Below are 26,197 nucleotides of genomic sequence, written 5' to 3'. Positions count from 1 at the left end.
CTAAGAGATAAAGAGGTATATACAGTTATGTTCTTACTTTATTAAAGTTAATTTTAAAAAATGCGCTTGTCGCTCGGAGGTCAGAATGAGGTATTATAATGTAAAAACTCGGGTTTCGATACCTTCATTGGGCTGAATAGAGATTGCTTTTGCTTAGTTTTACACTTAACAAGAAATTGAAATTATTATTTTTTTTTTACAAAATATAGACCACATTTCTCAAAAATATCAATAAATAGTCTGAATTCATAGTAGAAAAAGAAAGAAATGTTAACCTCACAATTACTTCTCACAAAGTGTTATTTATCTATCGTTGTTTTTATGTTGTTTGTCATGAATAACAATTAAGATTGCATTGTTGTTTCGCTAAAGGTAAATTTGCGTCCAGCTATATAAGTTAAGAACCACATCAGTTTTTTTCCTTTACATTTTGCCATTTGCAGAAGGTATAAAGACTGTATGTTTTCGAATTTCCTTCAAATCTAAACGAGGACTATCTGCAACTAGCCGTCCCTAATTTAACAGTGTAAGGCAAGAGGGAAGGCAGATAGTTATCACAACCCACCGCCAACTTTTGGGATACTATTTACCAATAAATAGTGAGATTAATCATCACATTATAACACCCCCACGGTGGAAAGGGCGAGTATGTTCGGTGTGATGGGGATTCGAACCTGCGACCCTGGGATTACGAGTCGAGTGCCTAAACCACCTGGCCAAGAAGACAACATGAACATCTAACGGATAGTACTCTTGTATTTATACAGGTATGTGTGAAGACAACACATTCAGTATTAAACCTGTTTGGTATTGCTGTCACAGATTTACTTTTTCACCGACTAACAATCAAAAGCATAACCGCGACGTTTAATCTCGATTAATTATTTGATTGGCTGAATCTGCCCAAGAACCGCTCCTATTTATAGCTCATGCGTAGAGCTCGGTTCGGTAAAGTGAGGGTTCCAATGTACGGCTTGAGGTGACCTCGATACTACACATTTAATCATTCGTAATTATACAGTAGAGAAACTTATATGTCACGAATTATATTTTCAATTCTACCTCGATGAAAGATGGTAAATCTGTGATACTATTATCAAAAACAGTTTGTATCTCATATTTTCTATTTTGATGTAAGATGTTTTATATGTAACATTATCATAAAACGCCGTTTTATTAAAATCTCTTATCGCCCTATAAGAGATATCGTAGTATCTACCTTTTTTTATGGTTGTTTCTCGTTTGATCATTTCACATGTGTGTTCCACATCTAAATTTATTCTTGTCTTCAAACGTCGCTACGTGCTTGTTGGTACGAAGAACGTCTAACGATCTTGGTGTATCTCATTAGCCTATATATATACCACACGCACCACTTCATTGGATAAATCCAAGCACGTGACAAAGCAATTATTAAAAACGATTGTCTACGCTGTTGTCATAGCAACAGTAGTGGCGTATATTTGTCCTTGGAAATACCAGTTGAGCAAACGAACAGAGCGTTAGGTTTTTGGTGGTTCAAAATGTGTTGTTTTGAACGGAAGGCATTTGACACGGTTAAAGTGGCACGTTCTGTGACTAGGAATTAACTATAAAACCTACAAACAAGTCGCTTTTAACAAGCTGCTAAGAGACTTAAAATCGCTAGCTCCATATTGGAAGGATGAAAATTTAGAAAAAATATTCTAATTGCGGTGGTTAGGGTACGTTAAGTGAGTTTTACATTAGGTGAAGAATGACAGATAAAGCGATCGGAATGACTGCCATTATATGGGGCAGCTCGTTACATTGATGCCTTATTAATCATGTTACAAAGTAAGTAGACGGACTTTTTATACTAAACCAGTGGTTTCCAACCTTTTGATGCCCCGCATCCCTAAAAAAACTTAATATGTTCTCGCACCCCTCACAGTAATTATTTATTTAAGAATAAAGGTGAAGGTGGCCAAACAAATTTTTATAATTAGTTTTTAATGATATATAAACAAAAACGAAACATTTGGAAAAGAAAAAATATTACTACAAACTAAAAGTTCCATAAACCCTACATGTCCTACAAAAAAATAAATTTTCATCCATGCATGAAATGAAATTTCTTTGAATTTGAAATGTTCAAATGTTCATAAGTCAATATAAATTAAATGACTCTTTTGTTCCTGTTTATTTCTTACGAGTTTTTCAAAGCGTGGCACTTTGTTGCTGATAGCAATCCGCAAATCTGCCTGTACACCCAAGCGATTTCCAGATTTTGTCTTGATTGACAAAAGGGCGCTCAATCCAAGCTCACATAAGTATGTTGTCGTGAATGGGATGAACACATTTAGTGCTTTTTTACAAAGTCTTGGAAACATGTCCATTACCGAACATCAATATTGTTCCAAAGTTTTGCTTTCAAACTGCATTTCAAGAACTTGATTTGTGCACAGTTCAATAAGATCTTCCTTTAGTTCTTCATCATCCGACGTATTATCCAAATTGAAGGAGTGTTGATTCATAATTCATTCTTCAGAAGTTTCCAGTTCTCCTCCAAAATATCCATCAATGACTTTGATAGTATTTCCAAATGATCCACAATTTCTTCACACACATATGGAATTAGGGACTCATCCTCACCTATCATTTCTTTGAGTGATGGAGAATTTGAAAGATTCCCTCTTTTAACTCGTCGATACCAAAGATGTAACTTTTCTTTGAAAGCATTTAGCTTTTCACAGCATTTCAATATGTTTATGTTTTTCCCTTGAAGAGATACACTCAGGTCATTCATACGAGTGAAAATATCACTCAAATAGGCCAGCATTTGGTTGAATTTTTGTGATTCTATTTCTCCGAGCACATCATAGTCACGTTCCTTCAGAAACGTTTTGACCTATTCTCGCAGTTCAAAGAAGCGCGTTAAAGCTCTCCCACGTGACATCCAGCGGACTTCTGTGTGGAAAAGCAAAACTAAATACTCACTTCTAAAATCTTCACTAAGCGATTTGAAGAGGCGGTGGTTCAGAGCACGACGCCTAATCCAGTTGATGGTCTTCACAGAAGTGTCAAGGACCTTTTTCAACTTTGGAGGCAATGTTTTGATACCAAAGCATGTCGATGAAGAAAACAGTGAGTACCTTGCAAGTGTGGAATCTCTTGTTTCATCAGTGCAAAAAATCCTGATTTATTTCCTAGCACAGCAGGGGCACCGTCGGTACACACAGAACCAATAATTTGGATATCTAAACCATATTTCTCAAAGACGTCCTTCACACACTGGAAGACATCTTTGTTTTCAGATCTTCCATTATGGCACCATCATGGTCATACCTCACTAGTGCAATGAGTTGACTGCAATTTGCAACATCAGTTGTTTCGTCCAATTGGAGAGAGATTTTCAAGAGACTAGCCCTGATATCTGCGATAACTTGGTCCAAAATGTCCAAACTCAAATCACCAATTCAGTTTTGAATAACATTATTTGATAACAGCACTAATTTAAGCTTGTTTGAGGCTTCTTTTCCCAGAACAATTGTTGTCATTTCTAATGCACACGGTTTTATCACCTCTTCTGTATGGGGCTTCTTTGATTTGGCTACTTTATACGCCATGTGGTATGAAGCCATCAGCAGTGGTTTTTCAGCAGATATAAAACCTAATTTTGGAAGGGTTGCTCGAGAATCAAAGCGTGCCCTTCTACCTTTAAACGATTCAACATCATGGTCTGCAACAGCTGCTCCACCATGCCGATTGTTGAAGTGTTCCTGTAGCTTAGATGGCTTCAAATTTGCGTATGAAAGGACAGCGTCACAAAGCACGCACTGGGGTTTTTGCAGATCCTCAGTTGTTTCGATGCAAGTGAAACCAAACTTCACACGACCATCATTCCATTTCCTTTTCTTTGACATAATGAAGTTGTTGTTTTTTTGCACGAACACAGAATCAACAATACACTGACTACCATAGCATCACGCATGGGTTTATATACTCTGCGAAACTTTCTAGAACATTCTCTAATATACGTCACATGACGTCAGCGATTAATTCTGGATACTTCTGGAAGTTTCTTGAGTCACGATCACGTGAATACATGACGTAAATAATAGACACTTTAAGACGGCGTTCATGAACATAACCTAATTAGTTGTGCCGAGTATTTAGGTCACGTTTACGTTTCGTGTGTTGTTTGTTTACAGTTGTACATTAAGATTTCGGTCTGCGACAGTGACGGTAGAAACGATAGTTTATCTTAACAATGTAAAAAGCTACGTCTGTAACAAGAAAAGTAAGAAATAAAAATCGAATCTAATTTTTGAATATATAAGACAGTACCCTTAATATAAACAACAAAAACTGAAATGTTATCTCGTACCCCTGGTTAAGAATCACTGTACTAAACAAACACTGTAGGATAGACGATAAGCGAAGTGACTGTAAGATTTATAGCAAGCTGTAACACTACGCATAGCCACTTCTGTACTACCTTACTAAAGACATTGGAACTTTTTGCACCAGCTATAAAGCCGACACACATCACATTAATAATGGTACATCTCAAATTTGAAAGTCACTCTTTCTGTATGTGGGTTTTCATGAACCAAATGCCCAAATAAAGATAGTTAAATAACACGTTTGAGTTATATTATAATTTCTGGAGTTTTTATGGTCGACAGTTCTCACGTGAATAAACGTCGTTAATAGAGTTTATTTACTTACAGAGTACCGAATTTTAGGTAAAAAAGGAGAAGGAAGCTTTGCAGAGGTTCTTGCATGTCAGAACTTGAGAGATGGACAAGTGTACGCGTGCAAACGACTGAAGGGGGACTTTACAAGGTATGTTGACACATGCAATGTTATCGTGTCTGTAATTTACCATAAAATAATAAATCAGAATGTAAACTATTAAGATCTGTCAAAAAATAGTTGTTTTCCTCTTCCTTAAGGTTTCAAGTTCGTATATCTTACGTTCAAACAATGTAATCATTTCTGTCTGTTTTCTCCAGTGCCGAACAAGCCTTGAATTTAACAGAAGTTAAAGCACTTCGAAGGTTAAACCCTCATTCCCACATCGTCCAGCTCTATGATGTTATATAGTAAGTAACCATCGCGTGACACTGTGGTGTGGTATAGTGAGTAACCATCACGTAACACTGTGGTGTGGTAAAGTGAGTAACCATCACATAACACTGTGGTGTTGTATGGTGAGTAACCATCACATAACACTGTGGTGTGGTGTAGTGAGTAACCATCACGTAACACTGTGGTGTGGCATGGTGAGTAACCATCATAACACTGAGGTGTTATATAGTGAGAGAGTAACCGTCACATAGTTCTGGGGTGTTATATAGTGACTGAGTAAGCGCAACATAACACTGTAATGTTGTCTAATGAGTAAGTAACCATCACATAAAACTGTAATGTAGTATAATGAGTGAGTAACCATCACACAACACTGTAATGCTATGTCTTATGTAGTAAATACCCATTGTCAACACTGTGCTATTATATAGTAAGTACACGTTATATAACATTGTGGTGTTATATACTCGGTGAAAACCATACAACTCTAATATAGTAACAGTACATCATACAACGAAATAGTGTTATAAAATCATTAATAATTATACAATTTGGTGATTATATATATATATATATATATACATCATCACCAAATACAAATAGCAGTGTACAACACACAACACTATGATGTTAGGTGTACAACACACAACACTATGATGTTAGGTGTACAACACACAACACTATGATGTTAGGTGTACAACACACAACACTATGATGTTAGGTGTACAACACACAACACTATGATGTTAGGTGGTAAATAATGAGCTAGATATCAGTACTGCGGGTTCAAAAAAAGATGGACATCATTATCATACGTTATAACAAGGTAAACATCATTGTTATACATTATAACACGTCGGACATCATTATCATACGTTATAACAAGGTAAACATCATTGTTATACATTATAACACGTCGGACATCATTATCATACGTTATAACAAGGTAAACATCATTGTTATAGATTATAACACGTCGGACATCACTATCATACACTATAACAAGGTAAACATCATTGTTATAGATTATAACACGTCGGACATCACTATCATACACTATAACAAGGTAAACATCATTGTTATAGATTACAACACGTTGGACATCACTATCATACATTATAACAAGGTAAACATCATTGTTATAGATTACAACACGTTGGACATCACTATCATACGTTATAACAAGGTAAACATCATTGTTATACATTATAACACGTCGGACATCACTATCATACACTATAACAAGGTAAACATCATTCTTATAGATTACAACACGTTGGACATCACTATCATACATTATAACAAGGTAAACATCATTGTTATAGATTACAACACGTCGGACATCACTATCATACACTATAATAAGGTAAACATCATTGTTATAGATTATAACACGTCGGACATCACTATCATACACTATAACAAGGTAAACATCATTGTTATAGATTACAACACGTTGGACATCACTATCATACATTATAACAAGGTAAACATCATTGTTATAGATTACAACACGTTGGACATCACTATCATACGTTATAACAAGGTAAACATCATTGTTATACATTATAACACGTCGGACATCACTATCATACACTATAACAAGGTAAACATCATTGTTATAGATTACAACACGTTGGACATCACTATCATACATTATAACAAGGTAAACATCATTGTTATAGATTACAACACGTTGGACATCACTATCATACGTTATAACAAGGTAAACATCATTGTTATAGATTATAACACGTCGGACATCACTATCATACACTATAACAAGGTAAACATCATTGTTATAGATTACAACACGTTGGACATCACTATCATACATTATAACAAGGTAAACATCATTGTTATACATTACAACACGTTGGACATCACTATCATACGTTATAACAAGGTAAACATCATTGTTATACATTATAACACGTCGGACATCACTATCATACACTATAACAAGGTAAACATCATTGTTATAGATTACAACACGTTGGACATCACTATCATACATTATAACAAGGTAAACATCATTGTTATAGATTACAACACGTTGGACATCACTATCATACATTATAACAAGGTAAACATCATTGTTATAGATTACAACACGTTGGACATCACTATCATACGTTATAACAAGGTAAACATCATTGTTATACATTATAACACGTCGGACATCACTATCATACATTATAATAAGGTAAACATCATTGTTATAGATTATAACACGTCGGACATCACTATCATACACTATAACAAGGTAAACATCATTGTTATAGATTACAACACGTTGGACATCACTATCATACATTATAACAAGGTAAACATCATTGTTATAGATTACAACACGTTGGACATCACTATCATACGTTATAACAAGGTAAACATCATTGTTATACATTATAACACGTCGGACATCACTATCATACACTATAACAAGGTAAACATCATTGTTATAGATTACAACACGTTGGACATCACTATCATACATTATAACAAGGTAAACATCATTGTTATAGATTACAACACGTTGGACATCACTATCATACATTATAACAAGGTAAACATCATTGTTATAGATTACAACACGTTGGACATCACTATCATACGTTATAACAAGGTAAACATCATTGTTATACATTATAACACGTCGGACATCACTATCATACATTATAACAAGGTAAACATCATTGTTATAGATTACAACACGTTGGACATCACTATCATACGTTATAATAAGGTAAACATCATTGTTATACATTATAACACGTCGGACATCACTATCATACATTATAACAAGATAAACATCATTGTTATACATTATAATAAGGTAAACATTATTGTTATAGATTATAACACGTTGGACATCACTATCATACGTTATAATAAGGTAAACATCATTGTTATACATTATAACACGTCGGACATCACTATCATACATTATAACAAGATAAACATCATTGTTATACATTATAATAAGGTAAACATTATTGTTATAGATTATAACACGTTGGACATCACTATCATACATTATAATAAGGTAAACATCATTGTTATAGATTATAACCCGTTGGACATCACTATCATACATTATAATAAGGTAAACATTATATACATTTGGTATATTTAGATGGTTTATTGTATTTATTTCTAAATAACCTTTGAAAAACTGTTTGTTTTTTAACATTTTTTTCTTTGTATAGCGACAAAAGAAGTGGCAGACTTGCTTTAATCTTTGAGTTGATGGATATCAACATGCACGAGCTGTTGCACGGTACGTTATCTTTAGGCCTAGCTCAAGAACGGTAATAACTATATCCACCACCAAACCTATTGTTTGTCTTAATCAATAGTATTTCAAAACATGATCAGAGCTAAGTCTGCCCTGGGCCTGTATTGTTTTGAAACATCAGCTCTTGTCTTCATTCTATATTAGTCATACCTTGTCCTAATCTGTGGTAATTCAAACAATCTTTTAACGATTCTGCAATGCAGCAAAATTTGTTTGATTATTTGGTACACCAATTGGAATAAGAAGTTCTAAAAGAGTACATCAGGTGTACAGCACTTTGTATGAGAAAATGTAACTAAAATCATATAAAATTCAGCAGGTGTGTAGCACTTTGTATGAGAGAATGTAACTAAAATCATAAAAGGTTCAGCAGGTGTGTAGCACTTTGTGTGAGAAAATGTAACTAAAATCATAAAAAGTTCAGCAGGTGTACAGCACTTTGTATGAGAAAATGTAACTAAAATCATAAAAGGTTCAGCAGGTGTACAGCACTTTATGTGAAAAAATGTAACTAAAATCATATAAAGTTCAGCAGGTGTACAGCACTTTGTGTGAGAAAATGTAACTAAAATCATAAAAGGTTCAGCAGGTGTACAACACTTTGTATGAGAAAATGTAACTAAAATCATAAAAGGTTCAACAGGTGTACAGCACTTTATGTGAAAAAATGTAACTAAAATCATAAAAAGTTCAGCAGGTGTACAGCACTTTGTATGAGAAAATGTAACTAAAATCATAAAATGTTCAGCAGGTGTAAAGCACTTTATGTGAAAAAATGTAACTAAACTCATAAAAAGTTCAGCAGGTGTACAGCACTTTGTATGAGAAAATGTAACTAAAATCATAAAAGGTTCAGCAGGTGTACAGCACTTTATGTGAAAAAATGTAACTAAAATCATAAAATGTTCAGCAGGTGTACAGCACTTTGTGTGAGAAAATGTAACTAAAATTATATAAAGTTCAGCAGGTGTACAGCACTTTGTGTGAGAAAATGTAACTAAAATCATAAAATGTTCAGTAGGTGTGCAGCACTTTGTATGAGAAAATGTAACTAAAATCATAAAAAATTCACAGCTGTAGAGCACTTTGTATGAGAAAATATTACTAAAATCATAAAAAGTTCAGCAGGTGTACAGCACTTTGTGTGAGAAAATGTAACTAAAACCATAAAAAGTTCAGCAGGTGTACAGCACTTTGTGTGAGAAAATGTAACTAAAATCATATAAAGTTAAGCAGGTGTACAGCACTTTGTGTGAGAAAATGTAACTAAAATCATATAAAGTTCAGCAGGTGTGCAGCACTTTGTATCAGAAAATGTAACTAAAATCATGAAAAGTTCAGCAGGTGTGCCACACCATGTATGAGAAAATGTAACTAAAATCATATAAAGTTCAGTAGGTGTGCAGCACATTGTATGAGAAAATGTAACTAAATCATATAACGTTCAGCAGGTGTACAGCACTTTGTATGAGAAAATGTAACTAAAATCATAAAATGTTCAGCAGGTGTGCAGCACTTTGTATGAGAAAATGTAACTAAAATCATGAAAAGTTCAGTAGGTGTGCCGCACTTTGTATGAGAAAATGTAACTAAAATCATATAAAGTTCAGTAGGTGTACAGCACTTTGTATGAGAAAATGTAACTAAATCATATAACGTTCAGCAGGTGTACAGCACTTTGTATAAGAAAATGTAACTAAAATCATATAAAGTTCAGCAGGTGTGCCGCACTTTGTATGAGAAAATGTAACTAAAATCATAAAATGTTCAGCAGGTGTGCAGCACTTTGTTTGAGAAAATGTACCTAAAGTCATATAAAGTTCAGCAGTTGTGTAGCACTTTGTATGAGAAAATGTAACTAAAATCATAAAATGTTCAGCAGGTGTGCAGCGCTTTGTGTGAGAAAATGTAACTAAAACACATAAAGTTCAGCAGGTGTACAGCACTTTGTGTGAGAAAATGTAACTAAAATCATGAAAAGTTCAGTAGGTGTGCCGCACTTTGTATGAGAAAATGTAACTAAAATCATATAAAGTTCAGCAGGTGTGCCGCACTTTGTATGAGAAAATGTAACTAAAATCATAAAATGTTCAGCAGGTGTGCAGCAATTGGATGAGAAAATGTAACTAAAATCATAAAAAATTCACACCTGTAGAGCACTTTGTATGAGAAAATGTTACTAAAATCATAAAAAGTTCAGCAGGTGTACAGCACTTTGTGTGAGAAAATGTAACTAAAATCATGAAAAGTTCAGCAGGTGTGCCACACCATGTATGAGAAAATGTAACTAAAATCATATAAAGTTCAGTAGGTGTGCAGCACATTGTATGAGAAAATGTAACTAAATCATATAACGTTCAGCAGGTGTACAGCACTTTGTATGAGAAAATGTAACTAAAATCATAAAATGTTCAGCAGGTGTGCAGCACTTTGTATGAGAAAATGTAACTAAAATCATGAAAAGTTCAGTAGGTGTGCCGCACTTTGTATGAGAAAATGTAACTAAAATCATATAAAGTTCAGCAGGTGTACAGCACTTTGTGTGAGAAAATGTAACTAAAATCATATAAAGTTAAGCAGGTGTACAGCACTTTGTGTGAGAAAATGTAACTAAAATCATATAAAGTTCAGCAGGTGTGCAGCACTTTGTATCAGAAAATGTAACTAAAATCATGAAAAGTTCAGCAGGTGTGCCACACCATGTATGAGAAAATGTAACTAAAATCATATAAAGTTCAGTAGGTGTGCAGCACATTGTATGAGAAAATGTAATTAAATCATATAACGTTCAGCAGGTGTACAGCACTTTGTATGAGAAAATGTAACTAAAATCATAAAATGTTCAGCAGGTGTGCAGCACTTTGTGTGAGAAAATGTAACTAAAATCATGAAAAGTTCAGTAGGTGTGCCGCACTTTGTATGAGAAAATGTAACTAAAATCATATAAAGTTCAGCAGGTGTGCCGCACTTTGTATGAGAAAATGTAACTAAAATCATAAAATGTTCAGCAGGTGTGCAGCACTTTGTTTGAGAAAATGTAACTAAAATCATATAAAGTTCAGCAGTTGTGTAGCACTTTGTATGAGAAAATGTAACTAAAATCATAAAATGTTCAGCAGGTGTGCAGCACTTTGTGTGAGAAAATGTAACTAAAATCATAAAAGTTCAGCAGGTGTACAGCACTTTGTGTGAGAAAATGTAACTAAAATCATAAAAGTTCAGCAGGTGTACAGCACTTTGTGTGAGAAAATGTAACTAAAATCATATAAAGTTCAGCAGGTGTACAGCACTTTGTGTGAGAAAATGTAACTAAAATCATAAAATGTTCAGCAGGTGTACAGCACTTGGATGAGAAAATGTAACTAAAATCATAAAAGTTCAGCAGGTGTACAGCACTTTGTATGAGAAAATGTAACTAAAATCATAAAAGTTCAGCAGGTGTACAGCACTTTGTATGAGAAAATGTAACTAAAATCATAAAAGGTTCAGCAGGTGTACAGCACTTTATGTGAAAAAATGTAACTAAAATCATAAAATGTTCAGCAGGTGTACAGCACTTTGTGTGAAAAAATGTAACTAAAATCATAAAAGTTCAGCAGGTGTACAGCACTTTGTGTGAGAAAATGTAACTAAAATTATATAAAGTTCAGCAGGTGTACAGCACTTTGTGTGAGAAAATGTAACTAAAATCATAAAATGTTCAGTAGGTGTGCAGCACTTTGTATGAGAAAATGTAACTAAAATCATAAAAAATTCACAGCTGTAGAGCACTTTGTATGAGAAAATGTTACTAAAATCATAAAAGTTCAGCAGGTGTACAGCACTTGTGTGAGAAAATGTAACTAAAATCATAAAAGTTCAGCAGGTGTACAGCACTTTGTGTGAGAAAATGTAACTAAAATCATATAAAGTTAAGCAGGTGTACAGCACTTTGTGTGAGAAAATGTAACTAAAATCATATAAAGTTCAGCAGGTGTGCAGCACTTTGTATCAGAAAATGTAACTAAAATCATGAAAAGTTCAGCAGGTGTGCCACACCATGTATGAGAAAATGTAACTAAAATCGTATAAAGTTCAGCAGGTGTGCAGCACATTGTATGAGAAAATGTAACTAAATCATATAACGTTCAGCAGGTGTACAGCACTTTGTATGAGAAAATGTAACTAAAATCATAAAATGTTCAGCAGGTGTGCAGCACTTTGTATGAGAAAATGTAACTAAAATCATGAAAAGTTCAGTAGGTGTGCCGCACTTTGTATGAGAAAATGTAACTAAAATCATATAAAGTTCAGTAGGTGTACAGCACTTTGTATGAGAAAATGTAACTAAATCATATAACGTTCAGCAGGTGTACAGCACTTTGTATAAGAAAATGTAACTAAAATCATATAAAGTTCAGCAGGTGTGCCGCACTTTGTATGAGAAAATGTAACTAAAATCATAAAATGTTCAGCAGGTGTGCAGCACTTTGTTTGAGAAAATGTACCTAAAGTCATATAAAGTTCAGCAGTTGTGTAGCACTTTGTATGAGAAAATGTAACTAAAATCATAAAATGTTCAGCAGGTGTGCAGCGCTTTGTGTGAGAAAATGTAACTAAAACACATAAAGTTCAGCAGGTGTACAGCACTTTGTGTGAGAAAATGTAACTAAAATCATGAAAAGTTCAGTAGGTGTGCCGCACTTTGTATGAGAAAATGTAACTAAAATCATATAAAGTTCAGCAGGTGTGCCGCACTTTGTATGAGAAAATGTAACTAAAATCATAAAATGTTCAGCAGGTGTGCAGCACTTTGATGAGAAAATGTAACTAAAATCATAAAAGTTCAGCAGCAGTGTAGAGCACTTTGTATGAGAAAATGTAACTAAAATCATAAAATGTTCAGCAGGTGTACAGCACTTTGTGTGAGAAAATGTAACTAAAATCATATAAAGTTCAGCAGGTGTACAGCACTTTGTATGAGAAAATGTAACTAAAATCATAAAAGTTCAGTAGGTGTGCAGCACTTTGTATGAGAAAATGTAACTAAAATAACATATAAAGTTCAGCAGGTGTGCAGCACTTTGTATGAGAAAATGTAACTAAAATCATAAAATGTTCAGTAGGTGTGCAGCACTTTGTATGAGAAAATGTAACTAAAATCATATAAAGTTCAGCAGGTGTACAGCACTTTGTATGAGAAAATGTAACTAAAATCATATAAAGTTCAGCAGGTGTACAGCACTTTGTGTGAGAAAATGTAACTAAAATCATATAAAGTTCAGCAGGTGTGCAGCACTTTGTATGAGAAAATGTAACTAAAATCATAAAAAGTTCAGCAGGTGTGCAGCACTTTGTATGAGAAAATGTAACTAAAATCATATAAAGTTCAGCAGGTGTGTAGCACTTTGTATGAGAAAATGTAACTAAAATCATATAACGTTCAGCAGGTGTGCAGCACTTTGTATGAGAAAATGTAACTAAAATCATAAAATGTTCAGCAGGTGTGCAGCACTTTGTGTGAGAAAATGTAACTAAAATCATGAAAAGTTCAGCAGGTGTGCAGCACTTTGTATGAGAAAATGTAACTAAAATCATATAAAGTTCAGCAGGTGTGCAGCACTTTGTATGAGAAAATGTAACTAAAATCATATAAAAGTTCAGCAGGTGTGCAGCACTTTGTATGAGAAAATGTAACTAAAATCATATAAAGTTCAGCAGGTGTGCAGAACTTTGTGTGAGAAAATGTAACTAAAATCATAAAAGTTCAGCAGGTGTACAGCACTTTGTATGAGAAAATGTAACTAAAATCATAAAATGTTCAGCAGGTGTGCAGCACTTTGTGTGAGAAAATGTAACTAAAATCATATAAAGTTCAGCAGGTGTACAGCACTTTGTGTGAGAAAATGTAACTAAAATCATAAAAAGTTCAGCAGGTGTACAGCACTTTGTATGAGAAAATGTAACTAAAATCATAAAAGTTCAGCAGGTGTACAGCACTTTATGTGAGAAAATGTAACTAAAATCATAAAAAGTTCAGCAGGTGTACAGCACTTTGTATGAGAAAATGTAACTAAAATCATAAAATGTTCAGCAGGTGTAAAGCACTTTGTGTGAGAAAATGTAACTAAAATCATAAAAGTTCAGCAGGTGTACAGCACTTTGTATGAGAAAATGTAACTAAAATCATATAAAGTTCAGCAGGTGTACAGCACTTTGTGTGAGAAAATGTAACTAAAATCATAAAATGTTCAGCAGGTGTACAGCACTTTGTGTGAGAAAATGTAACTAAAATCATATAAAGTTCAGCAGGTGTACAGCACTTTGTGTGAGAAAATGTAACTAAAATCATAAAATGTTCAGTAGGTGTGCAGCACTTTGTATGAGAAAATGTAACTAAAATCATAAAAAGTTCAGCAGGTGTAGAGCACTTTGTATGAGAAAATGTAACTAAAATCATAAAAAGTTCAGCAGGTGTACAGCACTTTGTGTGAGAAAATGTAACTAAAATCATAAAAAGTTCAGCAGGTGTACAGCACTTTGTGTGAGAAAATGTAACTAAAATCATATAAAGTTCAGCAGGTGTACAGCACTTTGTATGAGAAAATGTAACTAAAATCATATAAAGTTCAGCAGGTGTGCAGCACTTTGTATGAGAAAATGTAACTAAAATCATATAAAGTTCAGCAGGTGTGCAGCACTTTGTATGAGAAAATGTAACTAAAATCATATAAAGTTCAGTAGGTGTGCAGCACTTTGTATGAGAAAATGTAACTAAAATCATATAAAGTTCAGCAGGTGTGCAGCACTTTGTATGAGAAAATGTAACTAAAATCATAAAAAGTTCAGCAGGTGTGCAGCACTTTGTATGAGAAAATGTAACTAAAATCATATAAAGTTCAGTAGGTGTACAGCACTTTGTATGAGAAAATGTAACTAAAATCATATAAAGTTCAGCAGGTGTACAGCACTTTGTATGAGAAAATGTAACTAAAATCATATAACGTTCAGCAGGTGTACAGCACTTTGTATGAGAAAATGTAACTAAAATCATATAAAGTTCAGCAGGTGTGCCGCACTTTGTATGAGAAAATGTAACTAAAATCATAAAATGTTCAGCAGGTGTGCAGCACTTTGTTTGAGAAAATGTAACTAAAATCATATAAAGTTCAGCAGTTGTGTAGCACTTTGTATGAGAAAATGTAACTAAAATCATAAAATGTTCAGCAGGTGTGCAGCACTTTGTGTGAGAAAATGTAACTAAAAACACATAAAGTTCAGCAGGTGTACAGCACTTTGTGTGAGAAAATGTAACTAAAATCATAAAAGTTCAGTAGGTGTGCAGCACTTTGTATGAGAAAATGTAACTAAAATCATATAAAGTTCAGCAGGTGTGCCGCACTTTGTATGAGAAAATGTAACTAAAATCATAAAATGTTCAGCAGGTGTGCAGCACTTTGATGAGAAAATGTAACTAAAATCATAAAAGTTCAGCACCTGTAGAGCACTTTGTATGAGAAAATGTAACTAAAATCATAAAAAGTTCAGCAGGTGTACAGCACTTTGTGTGAGAAAATGTAACTAAAATCATATAAAGTTCAGCAGGTGTACCACTTTGTATGAGAAAATGTAACTAAAATCATATAAAGTTCAGTAGGTGTGCAGCACTTTGTATGAGAAAATGTAACTAAATCATAAAATGTTCAGCAGGTGTACAGCACTTTGTATGAGAAAATGTAACTAAAATCATAAAATGTTCAGCAGGTGTGCAGCACTTTGTATGAGAAAATGTAACTAAAATCATAAAAGTTCAGCAGGTGTGCAGCACTTTGTATGAGAAAATGTAACTAAAATCATATAAAGTTCAGCAGGTGTACAGCACTTTGTGTGAGAAAATGTAACTAAAATCATATAAAGTTCAGCAGGTGTACAGCACTTTGTGTGAGAAAATGTAACTAAAATCATATAAAGTTCAGCAGGTGTGCAGCACTTTGTATGAGAAAATGTAACTAAAATCATAAAAGTTCAGCAGGTGTGCCACACCATGTATGAGAAAATGTAACTAAAATCATATAAAGTTCAGTAGGTGTGCAGCACATTGTATGAGAAAATGTAATTAAATCATATAACGTTCAGCAGGTGTACAGCACTTTGTATGAGAAAATGTAACTAAAATCATAAAATGTTCAGCAGGTGTGCAGCACTTTGTGTGAGAAAATGTAACTAAAATCATGAAAAGTTCAGTAGGTGTGCCGCACTTTGTATGAGAAAATGTAACTAAAATCATATAAAGTTCAGCAGGTGTGCCGCACTTTGTATGAGAAAATGTAACTAAAATCATAAAATGTTCAGCAGGTGTGCAGCACTTTGTTTGAGAAAATGTAACTAAAGTCATATAAAGTTCAGCAGTTGTGTAGCACTTTGTATGAGAAAATGTAACTAAAATCATAAAATGTTCAGCAGGTGTGCAGCACTTTGTGTGAGAAAATGTAACTAAAACATATAAAGTTCAGCAGGTGTACAGCACTTTGTGTGAGAAAATGTAACTAAAATCATAAAAGTTCAGTAGGTGTGCAGCACTTTGTATGAGAAAATGTAACTAAAATCATATAAAGTTCAGCAGGTGTAGAGCACTTTGTGTGAGAAAATGTAACTAAAATCATAAAATGTTCAGTAGGTGTGCAGCACTTTGATGAGAAAATGTAACTAAAATCATAAAAAATTCACAGGTGTAGAGCACTTTGTATGAGAAAATGTAACTAAAATCATAAAAGTTCAGCAGGTGTACAGCACTTTGTATGAGAAAATGTAACTAAAATCATAAAAGTTCAGCAGGTGTACAGCACTTTATGTGAGAAAATGTAACTAAAATCATAAAATGTTCAGCAGGTGTACAGCACTTTGTGTGAGAAAATGTAACTAAAATCATATAAAGTTCAGCAGCTGTACAGCACTTTGTGTGAGAAAATGTAACTAAAATCATATAAAGTTCAGCAGGTGTACAGCACTTTGTGTGAGAAAATGTAACTAAAATCATAAAATGTTCAGCAGGTGTGCAGCACTTTGTATGAGAAAATGTAACTAAAATCATAAAAATTCACAGGTGTAGAGCACTTTGTATGAGAAAATGTAACTAAAATCATAAAAGTTCAGCAGGTGTACAGCACTTTGTGTGAGAAAATGTAACTAAAATCATAAAAAGTTCAGCAGGTGTACAGCACTTTGTGTGAGAAAATGTAACTAAAATCATATAAAGTTAAGCAGGTGTACAGCACTTTGTGTGAGAAAATGTAACTAAAATCATATAAAGTTCAGCAGGTGTGCAGCACTTTGTATGAGAAAATGTAACTAAAATCATGAAAAGTTCAGCAGGTGTGCCACACTTTGTATGAGAAAATGTAACTAAAATCATATAAAGTTCAGCAGGTGTGCAGCACTTTGTATGAGAAAATGTAACTAAAATCATATAACGTTCAGCAGGTGTACAGCACTTTGTATGAGAAAATGTAACTAAAATCATAAAATGTTCAGCAGGTGTGCAGCACTTTGTATGAGAAAATGTAACTAAAATCATAAAAGTTCAGTAGGTGTGCAGCACTTTGTATGAGAAAATGTAACTAAAATCATATAAAGTTCAGCAGGTGTGCAGCACTTTGTATGAGAAAATGTAACTAAAATCATATAAAGTTCAGTAGGTGTGCAGCACTTTGTATGAGAAAATGTAACTAAATCATATAACGTTCAGCAGGTGTACAGCACTTTGTATAAGAAAATGTAACTAAAATCATATAAAGTTCAGCAGGTGTGCCGCACTTTGTATGAGAAAATGTAACTAAAATCATAAAATGTTCAGCAGGTGTGCAGCACTTTGTTTGAGAAAATGTAACTAAAATCATATAAAGTTCAGCAGTTGTGTAGCACTTTGTATGAGAAAATGTAACTAAAATCATAAAATGTTCAGCAGGTGTGCAGCACTTTGTGTGAGAAAATGTAACTAAAACATATAAAGTTCAGCAGGTGTACAGCACTTTGTGTGAGAAAATGTAACTAAAATCATAAAAGTTCAGTAGGTGTGCAGCACTTTGTATGAGAAAATGTAACTAAAATCATATAAAGTTCAGCAGGTGTGCCGCACTTTGTATGAGAAAATGTAACTAAAATCATAAAATGTTCAGCAGGTGTGCAGCACTTTGTTTGAGAAAATGTACCTAAAGTCATATAAAGTTCAGCAGTTGTGTAGCACTTTGTATGAGAAAATGTAACTAAAATCATAAAATGTTCAGCAGGTGTGCAGCGCTTTGTGTGAGAAAATGTAACTAAAACATATAAAGTTCAGCAGGTGTACAGCACTTTGTGTGAGAAAATGTAACTAAAATCATGAAAAGTTCAGTAGGTGTGCCGCACTTTGTATGAGAAAATGTAACTAAAATTATATAAAGTTCAGCAGGTGTAGAGCACACTTGTGTGAGAAAATGTAACTAAAATCATAAAATGTTCAGTAGGTGTGCAGCAATTGGATGAGAAAATGTAACTAAAATCATAAAAAATTCACAGCTGTAGAGCACTTTGTATGAGAAAATGTAACTAAAATCATAAAAGTTCAGTAGTTGTACAGCACTTTGTGTGAGAAAATGTAACTAAAATCATATAAAGTTCAGCAGGTGTGCCGCACTTTGTATGAGAAAATGTAACTAAAATCATAAAATGTTCAGCAGGTGTGCAGCACTTTGTTTGAGAAAATGTAACTAAAATCATATAAAGTTCAGCAGTTGTGTAGCACTTTGAATGAGAAAATGTAACTAAAATCATAAAATGTTCAGCAGGTGTGCAGCACTTTGTATAAGAAAATGTAACTAAAATCATAAAATGTTCAGCAGGTGTGAAGCACTTTGTGTGAGAAAATGTAACTAAAATCATATAAAGTTAAGCAGGTGTACAGCACTTTGTGTGAGAAAATGTAACTAAAATCATATAAAGTTCAGCAGGTGTACAGCACTTTGTATGAGAAAATGTAACTAAAATCATAAAAGTTCAGTAGGTGTGCAGCACTTTGTATGAGAAAATGTAACTAAAATCATATAAAGTTCAGCAGGTGTGCAGCACTTTGTGTGAGAAAATGTAACTAAAATCATAAAAGTTCAGTAGGTGTGCCAGCACTTTGTATGAGAAAATGTAACTAAAATCATAAAATGTTCAGCAGGTGTGCAGCGCTTTGTGTGAGAAAATGTAACTAAAACACATAAAGTTCAGCAGGTGTACAGCACTTTGTGTGAGAAAATGTAACTAAAATCATGAAAAGTTCAGTAGGTGTGCCGCACTTTGTATGAGAAAATGTAACTAAAATCATATAAAGTTCAGCAGGTGTGCCGCACTTTGTATGAGAAAATGTAACTAAAATCATAAAATGTTCAGCAGGTGTGCAGCACTTTGTTTGAGAAAATGTAACTAAAGTCATATAAAGTTCAGCAGTTGTGTAGCACTTTGTATGAGAAAATGTAACTAAAATCATAAAATGTTCAGCAGGTGTGCAGCGCTTTGTGTGAGAAAATGTAACTAAAACATATAAAGTTCAGCAGGTGTACAGCACTTTGTGTGAGAAAATGTAACTAAAATCATAAAATGTTCAGTAGGTGTGCAGCAATTGGATGAGAAAATGTAACTAAAATCATAAAAAATTCACAGCTGTAGAGCACTTTGTATGAGAAAATGTTACTAAAATCATAAAAAGTTCAGTAGTTGTACAGCACTTTGTGTGAGAAAATGTAACTAAAATCATATAAAGTTCAGCAGGTGTGCAGCACTTTGTATGAGAAAATGTAACTAAAATCATAAAATGTTCAGCAGGTGTGCAGCACTTTGTGTGAGAAAATGTAACTAAAATCATAAAATGTTCAGCAGGTGTGCAGCACTTTGTGTGAGAAAATGTAACTAAAACACATAAAGTTCAGCAGGTGTACAGCACTTTGTATAAGAAAATGTAACTAAAATCATAAAATGTTCAGCAGGTGTGCAGCACTTTGTGTGAGAAAATGTAACTAAAATCATATAAAGTTAAGCAGGTGTACAGCACTTTGTGTGAGAAAATGTAACTAAAATCATATAAAGTTCAGCAGGTGTACAGCACTTTGTATGAGAAAATGTAACTAAAATCATAAAAGTTCAGTAGGTGTGCAGCACTTTGTATGAGAAAATGTAACTAAAATCATATAAAGTTCAGTAGGTGTGCAGCACTTTGTATGAGAAAATGTAACTAAATCATATAACGTTCAGCAGGTGTACAGCACTTTGTGTGAGAAAATGTAACTAAAATCATATAAAGTTCAGCAGGTGTACAGCACTTTGTATGAGAAAATGTAACTAAAATCATAAAAGTTCAGCAGGTGTACAGCACTTTGTGTGAGAAAATGTAACTAAAATCATAAAAGTTCAGCAGGTGTGCAGCACTTTGTATGAGAAAATGTAACTAAAATCATATAAAGTTCAGCAGGTGTGTCGCACTTTGTATGAGAAAATGTAACTAAAATCATAAAATGTTCAGCAGGTGTGCAGCACTTTGTTTGAGAAAATGTAACTAAAATCATATAAAGTTCAGCAGGTGTGCAGCACTTTGTATGAGAAAATGTAACTAAAATCATAAAATGTTCAGCAGGTGTGCAGCACTTTGTGTGAGAAAATGTAACTAAAATCATATAAAGTTCAGCAGGTGTACAGCACTTTGTGTGAGAAAATGTAACTAAAATCATATAAAGTTCAGCAGGTGTGCCGCACTTTGTATGAGAAAATGTAACTAAAATCATAAAATGTTCAGCAGGTGTGAAGCACTTTGTTTGAGAAAATGTACCTAAAGTCATATAAAGTTCAGCAGTTGTGCATCACTTTGTATGAGAAAATGTAACTAAAATCATAAAATGTTCAGCAGGTGTGCAGCGCTTTCTGTGAGAAAATGTAACTAAAACATATAAAGTTCAGCAGGTTGTGTGAGAAAATGTAACTAAAATCATAAAATGTTCAGCAGGTGTGCAGCACTTTGATGAGAAAATGTAACTAAAATCATAAAAAATTCACAGTGTAGAGCACTTTGTATGAGAAAATGTTACTAAAATCATAAAAGTTCAGTAGTTGTACAGCACTTTGTGTGAGAAAATGTAACTAAAATCATATAAAGTTCAGCAGGTGTGCAGCACTTTGTATGAGAAAATGTAACTAAAATCATAAAATGTTCAGCAGGTGTGCAGCACTTTGTTTGAGAAAATGTAACTAAAGTCATATAAAGTTCAGCAGGTGTGTAGCACTTTGTATGAGAAAATGTAACTAAAATCATAAAATGTTCAGCAGGTGTGCAGCACTTTGTGTGAGAAAATGTAACTAAAACACATAAAGTTCAGCAGGTGTACAGCACTTTGTATGAGAAAATGTAACTAAAATCATAAAATGTTCAGCAGGTGTGCAGCACTTTGTGTGAGAAAATGTAACTAAAATCATATAAAGTTCAGCAGGTGTGTAGCACTTTGTGTGAGAAAATGTAACTAAAATCATAAAAGTTCAGCAGGTGTACAGCACTTTGTATGAGAAAATGTAACTAAAATCATAAAATGTTCAGCAGGTGTGCAGCACTTTGTATGAGAAAATGTAACTAAAATCATAAAAGTTCAGTAGGTGTGCAGCACTTTGTATGAGAAAATGTAACTAAAATCATATAAAGTTCAGCAGGTGTGCAGCACTTTGTATGAGAAAATGTAACTAAAATCATATAACGTTCAGCAGTTGTACAGCACTTTGTGTGAGAAAATGTAACTAAAATCATATAAAGTTCAGCAGGTGTACAGCACTTTGTATAAGAAAATGTAACTAAAATCATAAAAGTTCAGCAGGTGTACAGCACTTTGTGTGAGAAAATGTAACTAAAATCATAAAAGTTCAGCAGGTGTACAGCACTTTGTATGAGAAAATGTAACTAAAATCATATAAAGTTCAGCAGGTGTGTCAGCACTTTGTATGAGAAAATGTAACTAAAATCATAAAATGTTCAGCAGGTGTGCAGCACTTTGTTTGAGAAAATGTAACTAAAATCATATAAAGTTCAGCAGTGTGTAGCACTTTGTATGAGAAAATGTAACTAAAATCATAAAATGTTCAGCAGGTGTGCAGCACTTTGTGTGAGAAAATGTAACTAAAATCATATAAAGTTCAGCAGGTGTACAGCACTTTTTGTGAGAAAATGTAACTAAAATCATATAAAGTTCAGCAGGTGTGCAGCACTTTGTATGAGAAAATGTAACTAAAATCATAAAATGTTCAGCAGGTGTGCAGCACTTTGTTTGAGAAAATGTAACTAAAGTCATATAAAGTTCAGCAGTTGTGCAGCACTTTGTATGAGAAAATGTAACTAAAATCATAAAATGTTCAGCAGGTGTGCAGCACTTTCTGTGAGAAAATGTAACTAAAACATATAAAGTTCAGCAGGTGTACAGCACTTTGTGTGAGAAAATGTAACTAAAATCATAAAAGTTCAGTAGGTGTGCCGCACTTTGTATGAGAAAATGTAACTAAAATCATATAAAGTTCAGCAGGTGTAGAGCACTTTGTGTGAGAAAATGTAACTAAAATCATAAAATGTTCAGTAGGTGTGCAGCACTTGGATGAGAAAATGTAACTAAAATCATAAAAAATTCACAGGTGTAGAGCACTTTGTATGAGAAAATGTAACTAAAATCATAAAAGTTCAGTAGTTGTACAGCACTTTGTGTGAGAAAATGTAACTAAAATCATATAAAGTTCAGCAGGTGTGCCGCACTTTGTATGAGAAAATGTAACTAAAATCATAAAATGTTCAGCAGGTGTGCAGCACTTTGTTTGAGAAAATGTAACTAAAATCATATAAAGTTCAGCAGTTGTGTAGCACTTTGTATGAGAAAATGTAACTAAAATCATAAAATGTTCAGCAGGTGTGCAGCGCTTTGTGTGAGAAAATGTAACTAAAACATATAAAGTTCAGCAGGTGTACAGCACTTTGTATGAGAAAATGTAACTAAAATCATAAAATGTTCAGCAGGTGTGCAGCACTTTGTGTGAGAAAATGTAACTAAAATCATATAAAGTTCAGCAGGTGTACAGCACTTTGTGTGAGAAAATGTAACTAAAATCATAAAAAGTTCAGCAGGTGTACAGCACTTTGTGTGAGAAAATGTAACTAAAATCATAAAAGTTCAGCAGGTGTATAGCACTTTGTATGAGAAAATGTAACTAAAATCATATAAAGTTCAGCAGGTGTGTCGCACTTTGTATGAGAAAATGTAACTAAAATCATAAAATGTTCAGCAGGTGTGCAGCACTTTGTTTGAGAAAATGTAACTAAAATCATATAAAGTTCAGCAGTTGTGCAGCACTTTGTATGAGAAAATGTAACTAAAATCATAAAATGTTCAGCAGGTGTGCAGCACTTTGTGTGAGAAAATGTAACTAAAAGATATAAAGTTCAGCAGGTGTACAGCACTTTGTGTGAGAAAATGTAACTAAAATCATATAAAGTTCAGCAGGTGTGCAGCACTTTGTATGAGAAAATGTAACTAAAATCATAAAATGTTCAGCAGGTGTGAAGCACTTTGTTTGAGAAAATGTAACTAAAGTCATATAAAGTTCAGCAGTTGTGCAGCACTTTGTATGAGAAAATGTAACTAAAATCATAAAATGTTCAGCAGGTGTGCAGCACTTTGTGTGAGAAAATGTAACTAAAACATATAAAGTTCAGCAGGTGTACAGCACTTTGTGTGAGAAAATGTAACTAAAATCATGAAAAGTTCAGTAGGTGTGCCGCACTTTGTATGAGAAAATGTAACTAAAATCATATAAAGTTCAGCAGGTGTAGAGCACTTTGTGTGAGAAAATGTAACTAAAATCATAAAATGTTCAGTAGGTGTGCAGCAATTGGATGAGAAAATGTAACTAAAATCATAAAAAATTCACAGCTGTAGAGCACTTTGTATGAGAAAATGTAACTAAAATCATAAAAGTTCAGTAGTTGTACAGCACTTTGTGTGAGAAAATGTAACTAAAATCATATAAAGTTCAGCAGGTGTGCAGCACTTTGTATGAGAAAATGTAACTAAAATCATAAAATGTTCAGCAGGTGTGCAGCACTTTGTTTGAGAAAATGTAACCTAAAGTCATATAAAGTTCAGCAGTTGTGTAGCACTTTGTATGAGAAAATGTAACTAAAATCATAAAATGTTCAGCAGGTGTGCAGCACTTTGTGTGAGAAAATGTAACTAAAACATATAAAGTTCAGCAGGTGTACAGCACTTTGTATAAGAAAATGTAACTAAAATCATAAAATGTTCAGCAGGTGTGCAGCACTTTGTGTGAGAAAATGTAACTAAAATCATATAAAGTTCAGCAGGTGTGTAGCACTTGTGTGAGAAAATGTAACTAAAATCATAAAAGTTCAGCAGGTGTATAGCACTTTGTATGAGAAAATGTAACTAAAATCATATAAAGTTCAGCAGGTGTGCAGCACTTTGTATGAGAAAATGTAACTAAAATCATATAAACGTTCAGCAGGTGTACAGCACTTTGTGTGAGAAAATGTAACTAAAATCATATAAAGTTCAGCAGGTGTACAGCACTTTGTATGAGAAAATGTAACTAAAATCATAAAATGTTCAGCAGGTGTGCAGCACTTTGTATGAGAAAATGTAACTAAAATCATCAAAAGTTCAGTAGGTGTGCCGCACTTTGTATGAGAAAATGTAACTAAAATCATATAAAGTTCAGTAGGTGTGCAGCATTTTGTATGAGAAAATGTAACTAAATCATATAACGTTCAGCAGTTGTACAGCACTTTGTGTGAGAAAATGTAACTAAAATCATATAAAGTTCAGCAGGTGTACAGCACTTTGTATAAGAAAATGTAACTAAAATCATAAAAGGTTCAGCAGGTGGACAGCACTTTGTGTGAGAAAATGTAACTAAAATCATAAAAGTTCAGCAGGTGTATAGCACTTTGTATGAGAAAATGTAACTAAAATCATAAAATGTTCAGCAGGTGTGCAGCACTTTGTGTGAGAAAATGTAACTAAAACACATAAAGTTCAGCAGGTGTACAGCACTTTGTGTGAGAAAATGTAACTAAAATCATAAAAGTTCAGCAGGTGTGCAGCACTTTGTATGAGAAAATGTAACTAAAATCATATAAAGTTCAGCAGGTGTGCAGCACTTTGTATGAGAAAATGTAACTAAAATCATAAAATGTTCAGCAGGTGTGCAGCACTTTGTTTGAGAAAATGTAACCTAAAGTCATATAAAGTTCAGCAGTTGTGTAGCACTTTGTATGAGAAAATGTAACTAAAATCATAAAATGTTCAGCAGGTGTGCAGCACTTTGTGAGAAAATGTAACTAAAATCATATAAAGTTCAGCAGGTGTAGAGCACTTTGTGTGAGAAAATGTAACTAAAATCATAAAATGTTCAGTAGGTGTGCAGCAATTGGATGAGAAAATGTAACTAAAATCATAAAAAATTCACAGGTGTACAGCACTTTGTATGAGAAAATGTTACTAAAATCATAAAAGTTCAGTAGTTGTACAGCACTTTGTGTGAGAAAATGTAACTAAAATCATATAAAGTTCAGCAGGTGTGCAGCACTTTGTATGAGAAAATGTAACTAAAATCATAAAATGTTCAGCAGGTGTGCAGCACTTTGTTTGAGAAAATGTAACTAAAATCATATAAAGTTCAGCAGTTGTGTAGCACTTTGTATGAGAAAATGTAACTAAAATCATAAAATGTTCAGCAGGTGTGCAGCACTTTGTTTGAGAAAATGTACCTAAAGTCATATAAAGTTCAGCAGTTGTGTAGCACTTTGTATGA

General features: G+C 33.5%; 1 protein-coding gene across 3 annotated transcripts in view; it reads left to right on the top strand.

Annotated features, from left to right (window-relative positions):
* Positions 1-1,467: 1,467 nt before the first annotated feature.
* Positions 1,468-26,197, top strand: part of LOC143226912 (MAPK/MAK/MRK overlapping kinase-like) — a 43,066-nt gene continuing 18,336 nt past the window's right edge. The window contains exons 1-4 of one of the 3 annotated variants that reach the window (XM_076458462.1): positions 1,469-1,815; positions 4,695-4,809; positions 4,980-5,069; positions 8,265-8,335. In XM_076458462.1, the coding sequence (XP_076314577.1) occupies positions 1,806-1,815; positions 4,695-4,809; positions 4,980-5,069; positions 8,265-8,335 (286 nt within the window). In that variant the 5' untranslated portion in view covers positions 1,469-1,805. Of the gene's footprint in view, positions 1,816-4,694; positions 4,810-4,979; positions 5,070-8,264; positions 8,336-26,197 lie in introns of all 3 variants that reach the window. The other 2 variants (XR_013014810.1, XM_076458463.1) reach the window with 2 other exon arrangements.

Source organism: Tachypleus tridentatus, chromosome 9 (genome assembly GCF_004210375.1).
Source record: "Tachypleus tridentatus isolate NWPU-2018 chromosome 9, ASM421037v1, whole genome shotgun sequence".
NCBI lineage: Eukaryota > Metazoa > Arthropoda > Merostomata > Xiphosura > Limulidae > Tachypleus > Tachypleus tridentatus.
Note: the sequence above shows the minus strand (reverse complement) of the source record. Positions and strands in the feature narration are given on the sequence as shown.